Source organism: Nelusetta ayraudi, unplaced genomic scaffold, assembly GCF_046127955.1.
Source record: "Nelusetta ayraudi isolate G7.1 ecotype Tasmania unplaced genomic scaffold, CSIRO-AGI_Nayr_v1 ptg000135l, whole genome shotgun sequence".
Classification (NCBI taxonomy): domain Eukaryota; kingdom Metazoa; phylum Chordata; class Actinopteri; order Tetraodontiformes; family Monacanthidae; genus Nelusetta; species Nelusetta ayraudi.
The window spans coordinates 1,743,026-1,763,546 of NW_027466185.1; the positions used below are offsets into that span (position 1 = coordinate 1,743,026).

Sequence of the window (20,521 nt, forward strand, 5' to 3'; positions counted from 1 at the left end):
AGTTTCTCTCTTTGTTTTGTCTCTCATTTCTTCTTTTCGATATGCTGCCTTCATCCAACCCTCTTTTTTTTTCCTGTGTGTGCTGCGCCTGCACCTCATTGGTGTCCAATTCCTGTCATCGTATTTCTAAAGAAGCCGAACCTGCTCTTTGTTTCAGTTTCTTTCATCAAAAAGGGTCTAAAATTCCAGTCAAGTTGGCCAAAAATTTCTTTTTTTAAATTCATACATTTGTGTTTTGCAATCTCAAAGTGTCAATCTCACGCGCTCGCTCGCCTTGTGTCAACACTGCGCCAAGATCAGATCTGGGATCTGCATGCACATTGTTGTGCACAGCCGTGGCACAGAGATTACAATTCTCACGGGAAGGATAACACAGCAGAGCGCCTCGGTAATCTGACACGCGGCTGTGCGAGAATTCATTTTGAGTAGCATACTTAGCTAATTTTACGTCAGCTACTTCCTGTTCCAAGGCGTTTTGAAAAACATGCCCTGCTTAACTTACTCATGGCTCCAACGTGACACACAAAAAACGGAAAAAAGAGATTTGGTGGCCTGATTTCTCTAAGCTGATCTACATTTTCTCAGATCAACATCGGCCGGCCGCACAACTTGATGAAAGAATTAGCCTACTTTGTAATCATTATGTGTGTGGGGGGGGGGGACAAACGCACAATGGCCTTTGTTGTCGTCATCACTAAGCCAAATCACAGCCACAGTGACTGCTTCCAGTCCGGAGTCGGCCGAAGTCAACGTGAGAAAGAAGAGGAGCAAAAGCGACGTGAAATGGATTCAGTCAATTCAAATAATTTAGCACTGCAAGACTCGTTTACTTCTGCAGTGTTTTGTGTCTCTATGGGCTAAATAGAAATGACAAAAGTACATTTTTCACTTTTAGTCGCTCCACTTTTGATAATTTATGTCGTAAAATGTGCAGTTCTGCAAATCGGCCCCTTGTGACATCACACAGGGCTTTGCCCACCCCAGTTTAGTGGCCGCTCACTGACTCCTGTCCTGGCTGCCTTGTTCCTTTTCCCTTTTCAAACAGGTGGCAAGTCCAAGAACAATGGGTAGCTTTTTATGTTGTTGTTTTTTGCGGGAATGTCAAACCCAGAGGTTTTAAGTGGAAGGCTGCAAACAGAGGGCAAATTGCTTTCCTGGAGAACGAGAGGAGAGCCATTTTCTGCAAAACTGAGCTTTTCCCAAACCATCTGAAGTGGGGTTTTCTGTTTCGTTTAACCCCTCAAGTTGCTTGTAGCGGCTATAACTGACATTCACTCAGGTGATTCTGTGAGATCTTATCAATTCTTGTCCTTTCCCAGCCCAACATCGGCCGTCTCGGCGTCCCTCATGGGCCGTCCGGGGAGAAGGTGGCCGTGGTGGCGGTGGACGACTGCGACATCTCCATGGCCGTCCGCTTCGGCAAGCAGATCGGCAACTACTCCTGTGCCGCCCAGGGCACGCAGACCGGCCAGAAGAAGTAAGTCTGTGTCCTCCTTCTCTTCCCCTCTTCAGGTCTACCACACGTATTCTCTTGACCTTTAAAGGTCCAGTTGTAATATTTGGCTTGATTTAGGATTTTTATGTTGGTTAAAGCAGGCAATACAACACACTGGCCATAAATACAATGATAAAAGTGCATACTCGCAGCATAATAAAATTAATTTGATTTTCCTATCCCCAGTTCTCATATATATTTAAGGATATACATAGAGCAAAGGTCTTGCTCCTCGTTAGCTGCCATCTTGTACCGCCATTTATTAAAGAAGCTCGGTATTTAAGGAAGCCCCCCTGAGAGTGGCCTTAATATGAAATGTACTGTTAGGTAGGCTTCCTTAAATACCGGGCATCCTTAAAGATTTTACACACTGAACCTTTAACTGTCATGTTCTGCCCCGTTCGTTCGCAGCCTCGGAACTTCGCTAACACTTAGCCTCTGCGCAGGCTTTTCCGGTTTCCTTCGTGTTTACCATTCTCGTAATTTGTTTTTATTCATTTTCTGTTAATAATATATTAATAACACAAGCGCCTGGTGTGGTACCAGCATGCCAAGACACATTCAGAATGCAGAGGGTGGGGAACGAGAGCGCAAGCGAGAGAGCCTCTGGGGGGGAAGTTAATGAGACGACATTCCATCTGAGAAAGTTGTTGCACAAGTCGGCAATAGTCAGAGGCGTCCGGGATGATACTCGGCGTGCACACGCAGCCAAAGCACACAACCGACTGAGGTTTTGTCAGTCAGAGCGGCTGGAACTGATCCGCGGAGCTGCCAAGAGGACGGTTTCGATGGTTTTCCGATGTTTTTTTTCCCATTGCAAGTCTGTCGTTGTAGCCACTCCGGTTTGACTGATTCCCAGTGCCAAAGGTGTGCAGGGCTCATGCTAGGTCGAGTTCACACCCGTGTGCTACACCAGTAGGTGGCAATCAGCAGCCTTCTGCATACCGAGTGTTATTCTGAACACGACGGCAGGTGTCGGGGGCATCGGCAGGCCCTTGAATGCTGTCTTCAGCTTTAATTTATGATTGCATTTTTGAGCTGTTGAGGGAACCTGTGAAGGCTACTGTTCTGCTGTTTCATTCCACGCACATTAAATCCGAGATGCAGCAGGAATTTAAATCGAGTCTTGTTGAATCAGATCAATCAAATCAAATCTTTTAATTCCAATCTAACGTCTAGAAAACTCTCTGAATGATCAGCCAGTCACATTGATGATGAATCGGAATCTGCATCTTTATTGTCATTATTCAAAAGGATGACGACATTGTGGGCATTCCATTTCTATTCAGTGCAAACAGAAGACAGTGCAACTACTGAGGCATTAACACTATATACAAGAACAGTAATTGCTACTAAATAAATCACGATGATGCGTTTCACTGATGAAGGATCGTCAGTGTAATATAGTGTTTTTGTGCTGCCTGTGCACAGCAAACACACGCAGCAGTTCAGTGGGCTTTTTTGTGTTTCGGCGCTCTGCGTTAAATCTCCTAAAGCTCCTCTGCGCTTGATGTAGAGCGTTTCAGAGGCTCTGCATGTAAGCAGCTCCATACGTGACCCAGTATGTTAAACCTGGCTGAGCCGCGGTTTGCAGCTGTAGCCGTCGGCCCCCTCTGAAATGCTGGTCGACGCTTCACCTCAGTCGCCCTCCCAGCCGTGAACTCGCTGACTTTTTGAAACCTCATTCCACTTAAATCGGGCCGAATTTAGCCAAGATGGAGCTCGAGTTCACTACCTAAATCGTTTGAATTGGACATGTGCAGGTCGCTGGACTTGACTGGGCCGCTGCTGCTCGGCGGGGTTCCCAACCTGCCTGAAGACTTCCCCGTGAGGAACCGCGACTTTGTCGGCTGCATGAGGAACCTGCGCATCGACAGTAGGGCCATCGACATGGAGAGCTACATCGCCAACAACGGCACCGCAGCAGGTGAGACGGCGCATGAATTCAGGGGGAACTCAACCACGATTGTCCATAGGTATTATCACAAACTGGAGTGGATGCAACATTCTAATCAGGAATTAAAATCATTCAGGAGGATTTTACAATGGGGAGCCATTTGTTGGTCTTTGCTGTTAATTTTCAGCCAATTAAAATCAAAACAAGAATAAGATGGGTTTTTTTTTTCATTTGTTTTATCTGAAGGTTGCCCAGCGAAGCAGAACTTCTGCAAGAAGGACGTTTGTCAGAACGGAGGAGTGTGCGTCAGCAAGTGGAACACCTACAGCTGCGATTGCCCGACGGGTTACGGAGGCAAAAGCTGCGAACAAGGTGAGCGATGGGGGTGAGGGTGAGGAGGGTGGTGGTGGAGGTGGGGGGTGGGGATGGAGGAGGTTCTCCCCAGACTGAGCTTTGCATCAAACTAATTGCAGTGAAAGAAAGTCACCTTGATAGAAAAGGTGTGTCGGCTTCTACGTAAAGGGCGCTTGAGGCTGAGCTACACACGGCTGTTTAAACACCCATTGTGTGTGTGTGTGTGTGTGTGTGTGTGTGTGTGTGTGTGTGTGTGTGTGTGTGTGTGTGTGTGTGTGTGTGTGTGTGTGTGTGTGAGGACTTCCAGGAAGTAGCTCGTAGTTGTGGAGATCAAGTGGGATAAGCAGCACCTCCCGTAACTCAGTCTGACTCACGCCTCCGTCGCACTCGAGCCTTTTGCGCACTCCAACTCCAATGGTGCTAAACATGGCCTGGAGCTTCGTAATTTCACAGCAAGAGAATAATCGAAACTCGGGTTCAAAATATGAATAGACTTGTGGAGGAGCTAAATATGCTTCCCCATACGCTGATGAAAACAAGCTGTGTGTTTTTTTTGTTTGTTTGTTTCCCCGCATAACCCTCATCATGCTGTTTAGAAATGAGAGCTCCAGTTTCCTCCTTCAGGGCGAAGCAACACAACACAAATAGGCGTGAATGCATGTCTGCCCTTCTGTGTGTGAGGTCACCATCCGGTCGGTGCCAGCCCCCATATCCAGTGTCTGAACTGGGCCGGGATCAGAGCACTCGGACTCGCTCTGGCAAAGTTTTGATGGCGTCGCACACGCCCAGCCGGCGAGCGAGAAATGAGAGATTAGCGATTGTTTATATGTGCGCTGGCACAAAAAAATCACCCCGGAGAGGTGCGACGTGAGAACGCGCAAACTCACATTTCTGGGCGATCACATTTCAGTGTAACAGACAGGTTCTTTCAGCGACGGAATTAGTTCTGTCATGTTGTAAGGCCTTTAATAAGTCGGCGGCACATCCTGGAGCGCTGCCACATTCTTAAATGCTGTTAGCTTTTCAAAGTTCCAGTCTTGCTTTTTTTTCTGTCAGTCGGTCACATTAATTAAGGGTGTGTATTGTTTACAACCCGAATATAATTGTGGAGAAAGTTGTGCGCATTGCTTGAATGCAGGTGCGTGTCAACATGCTAGCCGGCTACACCAGCATGGTGAGTCGGCTGTGTTTTCACAGCAACCGTTGTTAGGGAGGAAGTTGGAACAATCAATTACATTCAACAGGTAGAAGCTAAAAACGTACTTGTTAATATTGCGTTGAAAATGTTTACAACTGAATAATTTTTAGCAAAGATATATATTTTTTCCAGTTTGCAAAGGCATAGATGCCTCCAGTTGTATTAACGTTTTGCTTTTCTTCTTCTTACTGTCAATTATGTTTCCTTGTTAATTATTTAGCTGTCTGAACTCCCTGAAAGCTTTGTGACAATGTTTTGAAAAAGAAAGGAAAGGACCCTTAATACGTCCAGTTTTCATCCATAAATGCCACCGCCTCTTATTTCCACAAACTACCCTGATTGGTCCGATCTTATATCGACCGTCTGAAAACAGTTAAGATGCAAGTTTTCTATTTTTAAGAATCAGTGATTTTGGATTCAAGACCTGGATCTTGCCAATCGAGATGACGATACTTCCTCCCTTATAACCTCTCACAACAACTTCCTGTTGTCTTGACCCTGTCCAGTGATGCCGTCCCCCCAGTTCTTTGACGGCCAGGCTCTGGTGTCTTGGACTGACCCTGATATCACCGTCGCCGTCCCCTGGTACATCGGCCTCATGTTTCGCACCAGACAGCCCACTGGCACCTTAATGCAGGCCAAAGCCGGACCTTCGTCCACTATAAACCTTATGGTGAGCTACTTCCTGGCGAGACGACCAGTCGGCATATTAACTAAGCGTTGCATTTAAATGCCTTGTCATGACTTTGTTTGCGTCTCATCTCAATGTCCAGGTGAGTGAGAAACAGGTCCGCATGGAGGTGCTGCTGAGGGAGCGGCTCGTCGGGAGCCTGAGCTTCCCTCAAGTGCGGGTCAACGACGGCGAGTGGCACCACCTGCTCCTGGAACTGAGGAGCGTCAAAGACGGGAAGGCCATCAAGTACATGGCCTCTGTGTCGCTGGACTATGGGATGTATCAGGTACGCCCCCCCACCCCGCTTCCATCGTAAATTACACAGTGACGTCCACATTAGTTCTCGGCTCTCAGGAGGGCTTACCTTTGTCTCTTCGCCTGTGAGTAGAGGTCAGTCGAAATCGGCCACGACCTCCCGGGACAGAAGCTTCAAACGCTGCATGTCGGAGGGCTGCCTGGAGCCGACAACCACGTCAGCAAAGGATTTGTTGGTTGCATTCAGGTGTGTATTTGTCAGAGGTGGGAAGTAACAAAGTACAACAAATCGTATATCTGCACTGTACTTGAGTATTATTTTTTCTGCTGACTTTTCTTACTTTAACTCCCTCCATTTGTACACAAATGTTTTTACTTTCTTACGTTGGAAAAACATGCTTGTTAATTTTGTGTTTAAAAGATACAAATTCATGTATTGTTATTATAGTTGTTTTTTTCTTGAAGTGGAGCTATTTGTATTCTGCTTTTGTGTAGATAAATATAAAAATGAATCATATTTTAAAGGGAATTTCCTTTAGAGTAACTCAGCTTTGGGGACACTGTTCAACATGTTTTCAGTGCAGAGAAAAATAGAAAGATGGAAAATAACATCAATTATTTTTTATTAAAAATGTAAACATCCAAGAATGGCTTACTGGTTAGAACTGGAGCTGATTGCAGTTTGGTGGTGCTGCAGTTGAAAAAGACAGAAAAGCTAGAGTAGCAAAGCTGTTAAGAATGATCCAGATACTCATGCAAGACTTCAGGCCATTATTCTCTCACAACTTTTTTATTTCAGTGACAAAAAATAATAATTTCCACTTTTTACTTTCGTAAATTTCAGAACCTGTACTTACTTTTACTTTTACTTGCGTAAAGGAGTTAAATCAGTACTTTTTCTTTTATCAGAGTGTTTTCTTTAAACAAGTATTCATACTTTTTATGTAAGTACAGAATGTGAATACTTTTGCCACCTCTCGTAATTGCACGTGTTTATTTTGACATTTTCCATGGTGGTACAGCAATTAGCACCACCGAGTTCTTTACTCACTGCTCCTTCCCTCAGGGCGTCCGCATGGGTGAGACGTCCACCAACGTGGCCAATATCAACATGGCCCAGGGCCTGAAGATCCGTGTGGAGGACGGCTGCGACCTTGCTGACCCGTGCGACTCCAACATCTGCCCCGAGAACAGCCAGTGCAACGACGACTGGAGCACGCACACCTGCATCTGCGACCCAGGTGGGCCTTTCCCTCCCCGACTCTTTCTTTGCGACGTCTCCGCGGCTTCACCTCTCAATGTTTCTTCTCTCTCTGCTCTTCACAGGCTATTTCGGCAGGGAGTGCGTGGACGCTTGCCAGCTCAACCCTTGTGAGCATGTTTCCTCCTGCGTCCGGAAGCCCAGTTCGTCCCACGGCTACACCTGCGAGTGTGGCCAGAACTACTACGGCCAGTACTGCGAAAACAAGTAAGTTCTATTTGTCTTTGGATGGATATGCGTTGTAGGAGCATGGTAACATTTTTTATTAGTTGATGAGCAGTGCATGATTGCAGGAATGAAAAGCAGCCCTCTTGGCAGCTGTGTATGATTTTATTGATGCTACCTCATGGTAATGAAATTATCATTTTTATAGATTAGCATGGGGTCAATGTTGTCTTAGTTAATGGCCTTAAAGAATGTGTTTTCTAAATCTGAGTTGAAAGAATCTAAAGGTTTGAGGCCATGAGTCTCCTCCAGGACATTCACTTAACAGCCTGATGCCGATTAAAAAAAAATCATTGGAAAAACGTTATTTTCCAATCATCCAAGGATTTTAAGTGCGTACTTCTCCTCCGACCCTTTTTTACAACGGGTATTGTGAATGGATTGGATGGATGGAAGGATGGATGCAGGGAAGGGCTTTCTATTACTCTTCAGGACCTGCCAGAAATTAGCCACCCCCAATTGAGAACCAATCATTTCCCTCTGAACCCCTGACCCCCTGCCACGCTGTGACACGCATCATGTCCCATCTCAAGGAGGATGTCGGAATCCCCGTGCACGCCTGACTGCTCCTGCATAGGTGTTTGGTTGCTGCTGCCCCCATGCTGGTGCTGCTGCTGCAAATTGTCCCCTATCAGATCTCCAGGCTCAGGCTGATATGCTTTGCTTGAACGGAAGAAAAAGAAAAGAGAGTCTGTGAAGAAACTATTGGTTTGAGTTGAGTTGTGCCTGATTCACAGGGGGCTTCAAGTGCAGCGGAAGACTGTTTTAGATGCATGGAGACAGCTCTATCTGGCAGATTGTCGCGTCTGTCCAATCCTCGTAACTCGATCAGCCATTATTTCACCCTCATGATACTTTAATGTCATCAGAACCAATGTCATGGTCCTGTATTGTCACTCCTGTAAGGATAACCGCAGCTGCTGAGTCACTAGTTGTGCTTTCTCTGATTGCCAGAGTGGAGAAGCCTTGTCCTCACGGGTGGTGGGGCAGTCCCGCTTGCGGACCCTGTAACTGTGACACCGGGCGAGGTTTCCACAAAGACTGCAACAAGACGTCAGGAGAGTGTCGCTGCAAGGTAACATTCACATCCACACTGGGATATTTGGCCATCAAGGTTCTCAGAAGCATTACTATTTTCCATCCATGTCTTTGGGTGAATGCAGATTTACCTGACTTAGTTTGATTGACTGATAGATTTAATTGCACACTGCTGATCACATGTACAGTACACTCAAGCAGGAGACGTAATTCACGGAGGCACACGTACGATGTTCCGTTAACTATTTGTGTGTTCTGTCCCCTGCAGGAAAACCACTATCAACCTGAGGGCGAGGACACATGCTACCCCTGCGAGTGCTTTTCCGTCGGTGCCGAGTCGCGGACGTGCGACCCAGTCACCGGGCAGTGCCCCTGCAAAGGAGGGGTCATCGGCCGGCAGTGCAATCGCTGTGACAACCACTTTGCTGAGGTCACCCCATCTGGATGCCAAGGTATGGCTCTTTTAGATGTTTCACTAAAAGGGTGTCGGGTAGACAATGATAGGACTTCAATTGAAAAGAAGCCTCAGACTTTAAAAGTTTAAATGGCAAACATAATAAAAAGGTATGCCTGCCATTACCTCCCGACGCCCCTGAACACCTAGGGACCCCTCAGAAATCTGTTGATCGCTTCAGACCCCTGGTAAGCCCTGGTGATACCTTTCCTCCATGTGTGCGGCCATCAATGCCACCCAACACCTGGCATATTAGATGATTCAAGAATCATGTTTTGTGTGTCAAATTTGCACTGGAGTTGTATAAAATATTAATTTTGACAAGTGTTCAAACAAGTGGAAATAGCTCACTTCCTGTTTGTTGAAACCATAATTTTAGAAGGTATAAAATGTTCGACTCGAAGAGAGGAATGTGTGGGTTCTCTTCTTTTCTCTGTCCGACGTTCCTAGTGGGCGCGACTAGCATTTTAGTCTGAAAGGCGGTATGACCGATTGTAGAGGGATTTTGTGTGTACTTCGATTTTAATGGGCCATAAAATGAAAATTGTTGTAACATTAATGTAATGACCAACCTTGTTTAATCTTCAAGACCTTGTCTGTCTAATGCAAAAGTTTCAAGTCTGTCATATTTTGCGGTTCTTGACTTAATTTAAGAAAAATAGGGGAAAAACACATTGAAATATCTCTCTTCCTGTATGTCGCTCTTTCAAAATTTGAGTGTATGAAATGTTCGTTGTCGAAGAGAGGAATGCGTGGGTTATGGTCCCAGGTCTCAACAAAGTTCCTAGGGGGCGCTACGGCCATTTAAGTTTTTTTTTCACCTCTCGGCCTGTCGGTGGTGCTCTGGAGCAGCTACAGTTTTCATTTCTTCATCACAGGAAAAGTTTGCAGCCTTGACATGTGTGCAAAATTTGGTGCAGATCGAAGCATGTTGAGGGGGTCAAAATGGGGTTGAAAGTCCCCATTTTCTCCATTGGCCACCGCTGAGCGGATTTGATTTTGTTTTTTTAAAACATTTAATCTTTGGGCACGTCTGACTTGCATGCAGAGTTGAAAGCTGCGTATTGGATTTGACCTTGACTTTGAAGGGCTGTAAAATGAAAACGGTTGGGATCTCAAAGGTTCTACCAATTAACTTTTTTGTCATGAAGGTCTTGTCTGTGTCATACTGCGATTTCAAGCCAATTGCACTTACGGTTTCTTTTTTTTAAACAATTGAAAATAGCTCACTTCCGGTTTGTTTGGGGTCAAAGGTTAGCGTTTATGAAAATTAGGTATGGATTGACTGAACATGTGGGTCTTTGTCCCATGCTTTTATGACCTTCCTACAGGGCGCTTTGAAATTAGTGTTTTGGTCTATGTAGGGGGCACTATTGAGCAGATTAATACAGTTTCTTCAATAGATTAAATTTTTCACCAGTTCTGACCTGCATGCAAAAAGTATATGTTAAGGAGGTCAAACTAGCATTCAAAGTCGCGGCAGAACGATAATAAGAAACAGTAAATACAATCGCCCTCTTTCGTGGGCTCAATCCCGAATAATAGATTTTATAAAACACGCTTTACATTTGTGGGAAAATCTCAAAGTGCACATAATAAAACTGTTAGTAACGTATGGGGGGTATAAAAAGTTTGAATTGGTCAGAGCCTTTCTACAGCGAAATAGAAAGATGATGAGACAAGTCTGTCATTTTTAAAACGGCCCAATCAATCTTCCTCATTGCCAGCTTAGTGAGTTGGGAACAGCACAAGGAATCCAACTGGCCTCATGCACTGACTACACCCACCTGACTTTTTAAGTCAGCTGAAAATAAAGGATAGCCTTTATTTCTTCTTGTGAGTTCTGATAAAAATAACATCACTGCTACATTCACCCTGATTTTAGCTTCAGCCGACCTTGAAAGGATGCTGATTGGTCCTAGAATCCACTGCTGGAGCTTTTCATTTGCATTCATAGGAAAGGACAATAAAGATAATTTCGCTAGTTTGGTTACAGTATTCTTTCAAAAGTTCTGCTTCACAAAGCAAGTCCTGAAGAACCGCCCAAGTGTCAAAAAGAGACAAACGGCGTCACTCACATCCACCGGGGTTGCGGCCTGGATAACTGCACATCTTTGTCGTTGGCCAGTCAAGCAGAAGAGTCGAGCCTGGCCGGTCGGCTAACTTGGCAGTATGGAGGAATTAACACAATACAGTAGAGTTGAATTGCAGACAAAACCACATTGTCCCTTGACTGAAGACCAGTGTCACTTTCTCAACCGTTTGACCCATTATGAAAAGAAAATCCTCAATATGTGTTTTTCACTTTTAATGTTTTCCAATCACTGGCATTAAAATATGATCCTAATTTGGATGCAGGGTAATGGTCGGTGGGAGTGAAAATGGGAAGAAAAAAAAAAAGGAAAGTGAAGCAGGATGCTTCTTTGGTTGAGTTGTTCGGGTCAGTGGGCTGCGACCATGTGTGGCGGGGCCTCATACCAGTCTGTCAGCTCTGTTTCACACACAGTCGGGCTACCTGTAAAGGCACAATTAATACTGTCAGAGCCTTAAGTGGTGGAATGCCTTGTATGCTAGCAGATATGTTCCTTTGAAAAAAAAAAAGGAAAGTGCAGAGAAATGTAAGGAAGTGCAAAAAGTTGCTGCGAGGACAAGCAAAAGTGATCGGGCAAAGGTAATGTCACAGTCAAGTAGATTTCAGTTACATGTGATGAGGAAACCACAATAGAAAAGCAGTGAGCGGGCCTTTATTGATTTGGTCTGGCAGTAGCTAAATGAATTTAAAACATCTTGCATTGATACCACATGCTAAATATTTTTTGTTTTGTTTTTTTTGCCTTTTCCTCTGCAGTGGTATACGACGGCTGCCCCAAGTCATTTGATGCCGGCATCTGGTGGCCCAAGACCAGATTTGGACGTCCTGCTGCCATGGATTGTCCCAAAGGATCCGTGGGTGTGTACTTCGTATACTGTATTAGAATAATAATCATCATCAGTAGTTGCAAAGGTCATCATATCTTGTATGGGCTAGTTCAGGGGTCGTCGACCCTTCTGAAGCTGAGCGCTACTCTGTTACATATGTACTTGGTATTGAGTCAAATGAAGGGCAATCAGCTTTCCTGAAATAATACATTTTCTCAGTTATATGTGTTTATTAATGATACTGATCTACATTAAGACCATGATCATGTTAATGAGTTCTCAATAGTTATCAGCAATTGTCTTATATCTTAATGTCAACAAGGATGATGAAATTTGTCTGTGAAGGTTCTCAGTCATCAAGGTCATCGTAACTGAAGAAGCCTGTGGGGTGAGAGGCAAATCGTCTTCAAGATCGCAAGAACAAGTCCAGTTTCCCCAGTTAGATTAAAATTGAATTTTAGACGCAGCTCAATGAGTTGTGCTATTTTCAGAACAGGCCTGCAGGCTACTCATGTAGTACTTGGTGGGCTACCCGGTGCCCGCGGGCACTATGTCTGTGACCCATGGTCTAGTTAAAATAGAGGAAGAATTTCAGACCTCTGATGGTCAAGTTTGTTTCGGTGTAACTACCCGCAGGGTTGTTAACTAAGGAAGGGTTAGTATGAATTAGTACAGAAAGCTATCGCTAAAACTCCAAATGCTAACATGAGAAACAAGCAGGTTTTTTCAAACCAGTATTTCTTCCAGTTATTTGAATAATGCTTGACATTGGTAAACTTGCATTCCAAAGCTTGCGCGTAATTAGCTAGCATTACAGGGATCTCAGCTCATTGCCATGAATTCTCTCAAGGTCATGAATTTTAGGTACAAGAAAATGCTTATAAAAAGAACTTTGTCACATTGCTCTCTGATTGGGCAGCCATCCAAGCAGGGCTTTGTCTTTTGCGAATGTTTTATTAGCCATTCTAAATTGACTCTTGGAAAAGTTCCAGGTGCAGTACGCTGGAGAAACTAAATCCCTTGCTAGTTTAGCCTGTGTGTGTGTGCTTGTATATGTGCACAGTGACCTCCCTCCGCTGTCACCATGGTGAGCTCTTTGTCATCTCTGCGGCCTCAGTGGGGAATTTATTTGCTCACGTTAGTCGTTGACTGCCTTTCCGCCGACTGTCAGGTCCTCCAGCCATTTGTCTGTCTGCCTCAATAGCAGCGGAGGAGACTTTGCATTTCGGATGAAGTCTTTTCATGGACCGAATTGAACTGGAACAAGTCAGTTTGGCTCAGAGCACGAGTGCTGTGTCTGTGGTCCGAGCAGTCACACATTTGTAGAACTAAACTCTTTGTTGCTTATTAGCAGTTCAGTGATTGCAGCTGCTGATTTGAAAATCTTTTGCCTTTACTGTCGCTCTTGTGTGAATTTGCTCGCTGTTTATTGATAAAAGCCAGATTAATTTCTAAAGGATAAAATGAAGATTCAAAAAATTACCAAAGTTTGAGAAATTAACTGGAAGTAAACTTCTGTTTTAAGTTCTTCAGAACAATCTGGTTGCATGCAATGTACATTCTTACCAGTAGATTCTGCTACATGTGAGATGCGGGGCCTTTAACACCTAAAATAATATACATCAGAAAAAAGAATTGATGAATGTCCACATCTTTGTCGTCATGCCTCTCTTGAAATCTTTGTCTTGCGACAGGCACTGCTATCCGCCACTGCAATGAAGAGAAAGGCTGGCTGGTGCCTGAGCTTTTCAACTGTACCACCGTCACTTTTGCCCACCTCAAAAAAATGGTAAGGCTTTAAGAAAACGCAGTGTGCTTTGGCATTGAACGAGTAGTATAAACTTTGATTCTAATGCTTTCTTTGTTGTTTTTTATGCCTCGGCAATTAAGATTGCATTACATTACTCCTTCCTGGTGTAATTGTGCTCATTGTTGGCCATTTAAGTTCACCTCATTCCAAACAGTGTAATTTCATCGGCTGCAGTCAAAGAGAGATTTTTAAAAAGCACCAATGCGCCCATTGTGTTTGAACGTGAACATAATACTCCCAGTTTGAGCTCCTCAAAGCGCTGCTAATTTCAGGATTGCCCAGCTTCTATTGTGTTTTCGCGGTCCTCGCTCTGCCTTGACCCGCTCGCTCCCGTCCCCTGCTGCTCACAGAACGACGAGCTGCGGCGCAACAGCTCCAGAATGGACAGCGAGCGCTCCAAGGCCATCGTCCGCTTGCTCCACAGCGCCACCAACAACAGGGGCCACTACTACGGCAACGACGTGAAGATGGCCGCCCAGCTGCTCAATCGCGTGCTGCGCTACGAGAGCCAGCAGGCTGGTTTCGACCTGACCGCCATGAAGGACGCCGAGTTCAACGAGGTAGTGGGGGAGGATGGGGAGAAATGTGTTTATGAAAATATTTGGGGATTAATTCCAATCTGCGTTATTGCATTAAGGGGATTTGAGCGACTTTAGCCGCACGGCAATTGTTGCCAGCCAGTTGACTTGCACACACACCAACTAGCTCGGTCACTGAAGTAGTGTAAATCTCCTCTCGCAGAACCTGGTGCAAGCCGGCAGCTCAATACTGGATCCCAGCAACAAGGAGCACTGGGAGCAGATCCAGAAATCTGAGGGCGGCACAGCCCATCTTCTCCGCAACTTTGAGGACTACGCCAACACTCTGGCCCAGAACGTCAGGAAGACCTACCTGAGGCCTTTCACCATCGTCACAGACAACATGAGTGAGTGGAGGAGCCAATGTCTGTTTCTGCGCTGATGTTCAGACATCAGCCGAACATCCTGACTTTGAGATACAGACAGTTAATCTAGTTCAGATGGAGGGTGAAGGAGAACCATGGCATTTTGGATGTTACATGTTTGTCAAGAAGGCATTTTCCTATTACATATTCATGTTTTTTATTCCCAACATTTACAGGGACTATTGGCACAAAATGGGAAAAAAATGTTTTCTTACGGTATTAGGGAAAGCCACTTAAACAAAACACACAAAATAAATCAAATATCAAATAAATACCTAGCAATGCTTTTTACATGAAAAGTTGTTCCCACTGTGCCACTATATTTGGACATGCTGTGGGTATTTTCCGCTGACAACAGAGATATTAATTTTTTCCAATATACTTTCCTACCACTTGGTGCTGCCATATCTGACGTGGTGAGCTTTTAATGCGGCAAGCCCAGGGGCGTTATGTCGCGCCCATGAAGGTGGTTGTTTGCAACCTCTTTCTGTTGTAACATCTTTTCAGTTGGCCTTTGTCTCCCTTTCTCCCTCCTCCCAGTTCTGACGGTAGACTACCTCGACGTGAGTCACCCAGAGCGGGCAACGCTGCCTCGGTTCCAGGACATCCAGGGGGAATACTCCAAAGAGCTCGGCTCCTACGTGCAGTTCCCCCACTTCAACCTGCGCACCCAGAGCCTCAGAGGTAGCAACGCGAGAGCAATGACGCTAGCCAAAGGTGTTTAAGATCCAGAAGAGAGTGAGAAACACCTGCTCTTCTTATCCTCACCCAGTCGAGCCAACTCCCGTGCCCCTGTCCCCGACCGATGGACCCCGGGAGGAGGAGAACGCGCTGTCCAACAGGAAGCGTCGACATCTCGAGCCGGCCGCCCCTCTGCCGGTTGCCGTGGTGATAGTGTACAAGTCGCTGGGGAAGCTCCTTCCGGAAAGATACGACCCTGACCGCAGGAGCCTGAGGTAGACAACTGGATTTTTGCATTTGAAAAAAAAAAAAAAACAAAAAAAACTCACATTTTCGTCAAATTGGGCCGTAATGTGAAATGCGAAACGTTTTGACAGGGTTCCCACAGTCATGGAAACCCAAAAAAGTCATGGAATTTACAAATGCCATTTTCCAGGGCTGGAAAGGTCATGAAATTTGACCAGGCCCTTACGAACTAGCAAATTTGATTTGTTCTTCTGTCCTAGGCTAGAAAGCCAAGCCGACTAGCGCTGCACATGATGTTTAGTCTCATTGATCACATATGGATTTCACCCGCAGTTACCTTTATGTTGCAATTATTGTACTGTAAGGGAATTGGCAAAGGTTCACATGTCTTTTCAATCTTTAAATTTATAGGTTGCGATAAGGTAATCGAAATTTCACGTCAGGTAATGGAAAAGTCTGGAACCCTGGTTTAAGAACTTTAGCAGGATTTAATGTACAAGGCGCAGAGAGACCCTTAAAATTCTGAGCCCCCTGAAGTCTGCGTCACCAGGTGGAAATTGATATCTTTAATGTGCGCGCTGGCCATGATTTTCCTCCTGTTCACGGTGCGTTCCAGGCTTCCCAACCGGCCGGTCATCAACACGGCCATTGTGAGTGCCACCGTGCATAGCGAAGGCCCGCCTCTTCCGCCCACCCTGGACCCGCCCATCACCCTGGAGTACACCCTTCTGGAGACAGAGGAGAGGACCAAACCCGTGTGTGTCTTCTGGAACCACTCGCTAGCGTGAGTCAGACACCGAGTCACGCCACACCTGGTCGCAGCCCACTGACCCGTACAACTCAACCAAAGATGGATCCTCCTTCACTGTCTTTTTTTTCCATCTTCACTCGGTTTTGATGGGTTGTTTTTACGTGACGCGTCTCTCGGCTCAGGTTGAGGGCAGGTTGCTTAAGATCTGTCGTATAGAAAAATGCCCATGTTTTGTGTAGTTTGCGGTTGCTCCAATCACTCTAACTGAGAAAAAGAAAAGCTTTTTATTTTTTAAAGTTGCACAGGATGTCACTCACAAAGGTCAGAAGTGTCAAAAAGCTCATAGAACAACGCTGTTCTGTGATCAACCATACCTCTGTGGTCGGGAGGAGGCGGACTTCCTCGTGGGTATCTTTTTTTTTTTTTTTTTTTAATTGTATCTTTATTTGGAACAGACAGGCAAATTGCACAGTACAGCACAATTAAAGGTAATTGAGATAAAAGTCCTTCCATTTTTTGTTGAAGTCCCGATATCCTGCACTCCTAGGAAAACAGCAAACGTCTTCCTCCTTAAGCATGTACCAGTTAGATGTATTGGATACTCAGTTGTAGAGAACTGATACAACTTAAATTATGAGTGAGTAAAACAGTTCACAAGAACAGTGAACAAACAAATAAGAACCCGAGGGTACGCGCTGTCGCTGCCTCAAAAAACATACATAATAACCACACAGAAATTCACTCAGTCAATTGAAAAGAAAAAAAAGTAGTACCAGTAAGTATCATAAAAAAATTCTGTTCTAATGGGGGCTATAAATAAAATATATTTGCTCCAGATTTGGTAAAATTTGTCTTGTTGGATTCTTAGTTGGAAGGCCAATTTTCCCACAGTCATCTAGAGTAGGTGGGGTCTGAGCTAGCCATCGACTGGTAATGGTCTTTTTACTTGCCACCAGAAGCAAATGCATTAAGTTTATCTCTCGCCTAGATTTCAAAAAAGTCACGTGGCCTAAATACAAGGTCTCAAAATTCAGTATCATGTGTATCTTACTCTCCAGTTCTACTTCCTGCCCTCCATCTGAATTCGCACCACCTCCGTGTGTCCTGCATGACTGAAGCGCAGCTATTGCCATCACTTTATTTTAACAACAATTTTTCTCACGTTCAGGATCGGCGGCACGGGCGGTTGGTCCTCCAAAGGCTGCGAGGTGCTCAATAGGAACAGCAGCCACATCAGCTGCCAGTGTAACCACATGACCAGCTTTGCCGTGCTCATGGATGTCTCCAAGAGAGAGGTACCGTGGTAGCTTCCGACCAGCCACCCTTGAGCACTGCCCTTACCCCCGTCTCACCCTCCGACGTTCCCACTCCCCGCAGCATGGTGACGTCCTCCCGCTGAAAATAGTCACCTACACCACAGTGTCGGTCTCCCTCTTCCTGCTCCTGCTCACGCTGGCGCTGCTGTGCCTGCTGCGCCGCCTCCGCTCCAACCTGCACGCCATCCACAGGAACCTGGTGGCGGCGCTCTTCTTCTCCGAGCTTGTCTTCCTGCTGGGCATCAACCAGACGGACAACGTGGTACGTGCACGTGGGCGACCGTCGTCTTTGCCCATCTCTGTCTTTTTCGTTTTTTCCTTCATCTGGTTTTTGCCTCATGTCAAGGAGGATTTTTCTAATTGTATGGAATTAATGTTGTCATCACTTCTCGTGAGATATTTACAAGATATTTTTTTACTTCTTAATTGTTCTTTTACTCTCTATGAACTTTTTTTGAACTGATTGCTGATGACTGATTGTGTAGCCGAGAAACTGAATTTCATTGGAGATAAATACAGTACTTATCTATCTATCTATCTATCTATCTATCTATCTATCTATCTATGACATATTTCATTAACTAATGGTTAGTGGTTAGCGCTGCCATCTCACAGAAAGAAGGTCATGGGTTTGATTCCAGGCCTGGGACCTTTCGAGTGGAGTTTGCACGTTCTTTCTGTGTCTGTGTGGGTTCTCTCCGGGTTTTCCGGCTTCCTCCCACACTCCAAAAACATGCATGTAAGGTCAACTGAACACTCTAAATTGTCCGTAGGTGTGCATGTGAGTGTGAATGGTTGTTTGTCTCTACGTGGCCCTGAGATGAACTGCCAACTTGTCCAGGGTGTCCCCTGCATTCACTCTAAGACAGCTGGGATAGGCTCCAGCAGACCCCCATGACCCTGAGCTCAGGAAGAAGCGGGAATAGAAAATGAATGAATGAATGAATGAATGAATGAATTTTCAGTTTGTCACAGACATGTGAATTGAGAGACCTTAGTTATCATACCTGTCTGCCATACACACAAAATACAAGTCATCTTAAGATGAGTCTCTCCTTTTCTTTCACATCTTAAAGGTTAGTTGTTAAGCCTAGTGGTAGAGTGGGAATATTAAAAAAGAAATCTATGAAGCGCTTTCAGCAAGTCCGCCAAGACAATCAAGGGATCAGTCATCTGGATTTTTATACCTGCCGCAACTCGCGCATTGACAAAATGAATCAAAATCAAGGCCAAATCTGAAACAGAATCTTTAGTGTCCATTTACACTGAATGAAACACTTTGAATTTGAAATCTCACCTGTTTGTAAGCCTGCTTCTCCTCATCAGTGTGTTCAGTTATTAATTTATTTCTTTATTTTTTATTATTATTTCTAAAGGTCGCAGGCAGACGTCTCTGTCACCACAACTATTTATCTTGTTTTACTGTTGTTGAGTTCATTTTTAAACCAGCGTTCCAGAGCAAATGTAATTGCTTCCCCCTGCAAAACTCATTCCAAGCGGGAGAGTTCAGACGTCTGACAAGCCAATTATGCCATTTTTAATTAAGTTGGTGATTACATTTCTAAAATTTCTGGGTCACAGTCCTGTTCCCCTGTGCACGCACAGCGTTTTGGACGCCCACGCACGAACATCAAGCATCAAAAAGATGTGGGAACGCTTTGAAGTCTGCTGACGCAGACGTTTGGCCAACATGGAAAACGCACGTGCATGCTCGCACGCACACTCCTGCTCGGCGGCGGCTGTAGTACCAGAGACATGCTGTGGCCCGTATCCAAGTTATAAACAGAAACAGGCCTTGGGGCTCTTGGCCCCGGTGCAACTTCTGCTTTGACAAAATCTCTGAGTTGTGGTACTAAAAACATGTTAATGTCAGAAGGCGGGGAACATTTTTGTCAAAAAAACCAACCTTCATAGGCAGAAAACAAAAGATAAAACAAAGAGTTGGTCTTGTTAGTTAACCTCCGATGTTATTTCCATCAGCTCGTCGATACCAGGACGGGAAAGTCCCATCCCGTCCTGCTCTGGAGGGGGTGGAACCTGCTGATCACCAGCCCCTTCAGCAGATGTGCTTCACACCTCAACTCGTAAAAGCAGAAACAGATTCCCCGAGTGAATCGTCTTTTCTTTTTCAATTGAACGAAAACCTACACAAAGCTGCAAAGGCAAATGTTCAATCTTTTCAGGTGTTCAGGTGTAAACTGAGTTTCGGTTTAGATTGTGGGAACCCTTTTTCCACCTCTGACTCACGGTGTTTTGACTGGAATGAAGGGAACCGTGAGCGGCCACCACACCTGCATGTGGTGCAGTGTTGAAGCCAAAGAGAGTTTGGTCTTCCTGCCTTTCCATCCCATGTTCAGCTGCTTGCACGTCGGGGCCTTGGAATGCTATTGGCGCGTGCGGGGGGCGGCATCAGCAGGATGATGTACTGCCCTGTCGGAGCAGCACCTCTCTGATCTCTGAGAGAGATCTGTGCACTCCCACCTCAGCGGCCCCCAACCACTCCTCCGGTTGGAAAAGTCAAGGGCTCACTTTGTCTCTCTGTCTCCCTCCAGTTTATGTGCACCGTCATCGCCATCCTCCTCCACTACTTCTACATGTGCACCTTCGCCTGGATGTTCGTGGAGGGCCTGCACATCTACCGCATGCTGACCGAGCTGCGGGACATCAATCACGGCCACATCAGGTTCTACTACGCCATGGGCTGGGGCATCCCTGCCATTATCACTGGTGAGAATGGGTGTCTTTTGCAAAGGCGAAAAACCTGATTGTTTTTCGTTATTTTCTTATTATTCTTCCGTTGCGTGTTTGAAGCCCTATTTGACCCCCTTAACATATGCGGAAACTCGTTTATTTTTGCATGCAGGACAGAACGGGCTATTTTCACTTGTTAGACACAATCTTAAAACACAAAGATCAGAAACTGTAAGCGCGGCTGACTTGAAATCGGAGAATGACACAGACAAGACCTTCATGACAAAAAGTTATTTGTAACTTTTTAAGTAAGG

General features: G+C 45.3%; 2 protein-coding genes across 6 annotated transcripts in view; one reads left to right on the forward strand and one right to left on the reverse strand.

The window, feature by feature from the left end:
• rpap3 (RNA polymerase II associated protein 3) overlaps positions 1-20,521 on the reverse strand; it is a 196,419-nt gene that overhangs the window by 91,659 nt on the left and 84,239 nt on the right. The gene's annotated exons all lie outside the window — the stretch shown is intronic.
• celsr1a (cadherin EGF LAG seven-pass G-type receptor 1a) overlaps positions 1-20,521 on the forward strand; it is a 92,568-nt gene that overhangs the window by 59,733 nt on the left and 12,314 nt on the right. For all 5 annotated transcript variants that reach the window (XM_076051732.1, XM_076051731.1, XM_076051730.1 and 2 more), the window contains 20 exons: positions 1,320-1,477; positions 3,259-3,422; positions 3,639-3,764; positions 5,451-5,617; positions 5,718-5,903; positions 6,006-6,119; positions 6,939-7,113; positions 7,199-7,340; positions 8,313-8,433; positions 8,665-8,848; positions 11,699-11,800; positions 13,464-13,558; positions 13,930-14,139; positions 14,321-14,504; positions 15,063-15,206; positions 15,295-15,478; positions 16,066-16,233; positions 17,369-17,495; positions 17,578-17,778; positions 20,069-20,243. In XM_076051732.1, coding sequence (XP_075907847.1) covers positions 1,320-1,477; positions 3,259-3,422; positions 3,639-3,764; positions 5,451-5,617; positions 5,718-5,903; positions 6,006-6,119; positions 6,939-7,113; positions 7,199-7,340; positions 8,313-8,433; positions 8,665-8,848; positions 11,699-11,800; positions 13,464-13,558; positions 13,930-14,139; positions 14,321-14,504; positions 15,063-15,206; positions 15,295-15,478; positions 16,066-16,233; positions 17,369-17,495; positions 17,578-17,778; positions 20,069-20,243 — 3,127 coding nt within the window. The remainder of the gene's footprint in view (positions 1-1,319; positions 1,478-3,258; positions 3,423-3,638; positions 3,765-5,450; positions 5,618-5,717; positions 5,904-6,005; positions 6,120-6,938; positions 7,114-7,198; positions 7,341-8,312; positions 8,434-8,664; positions 8,849-11,698; positions 11,801-13,463; positions 13,559-13,929; positions 14,140-14,320; positions 14,505-15,062; positions 15,207-15,294; positions 15,479-16,065; positions 16,234-17,368; positions 17,496-17,577; positions 17,779-20,068; positions 20,244-20,521) is intronic.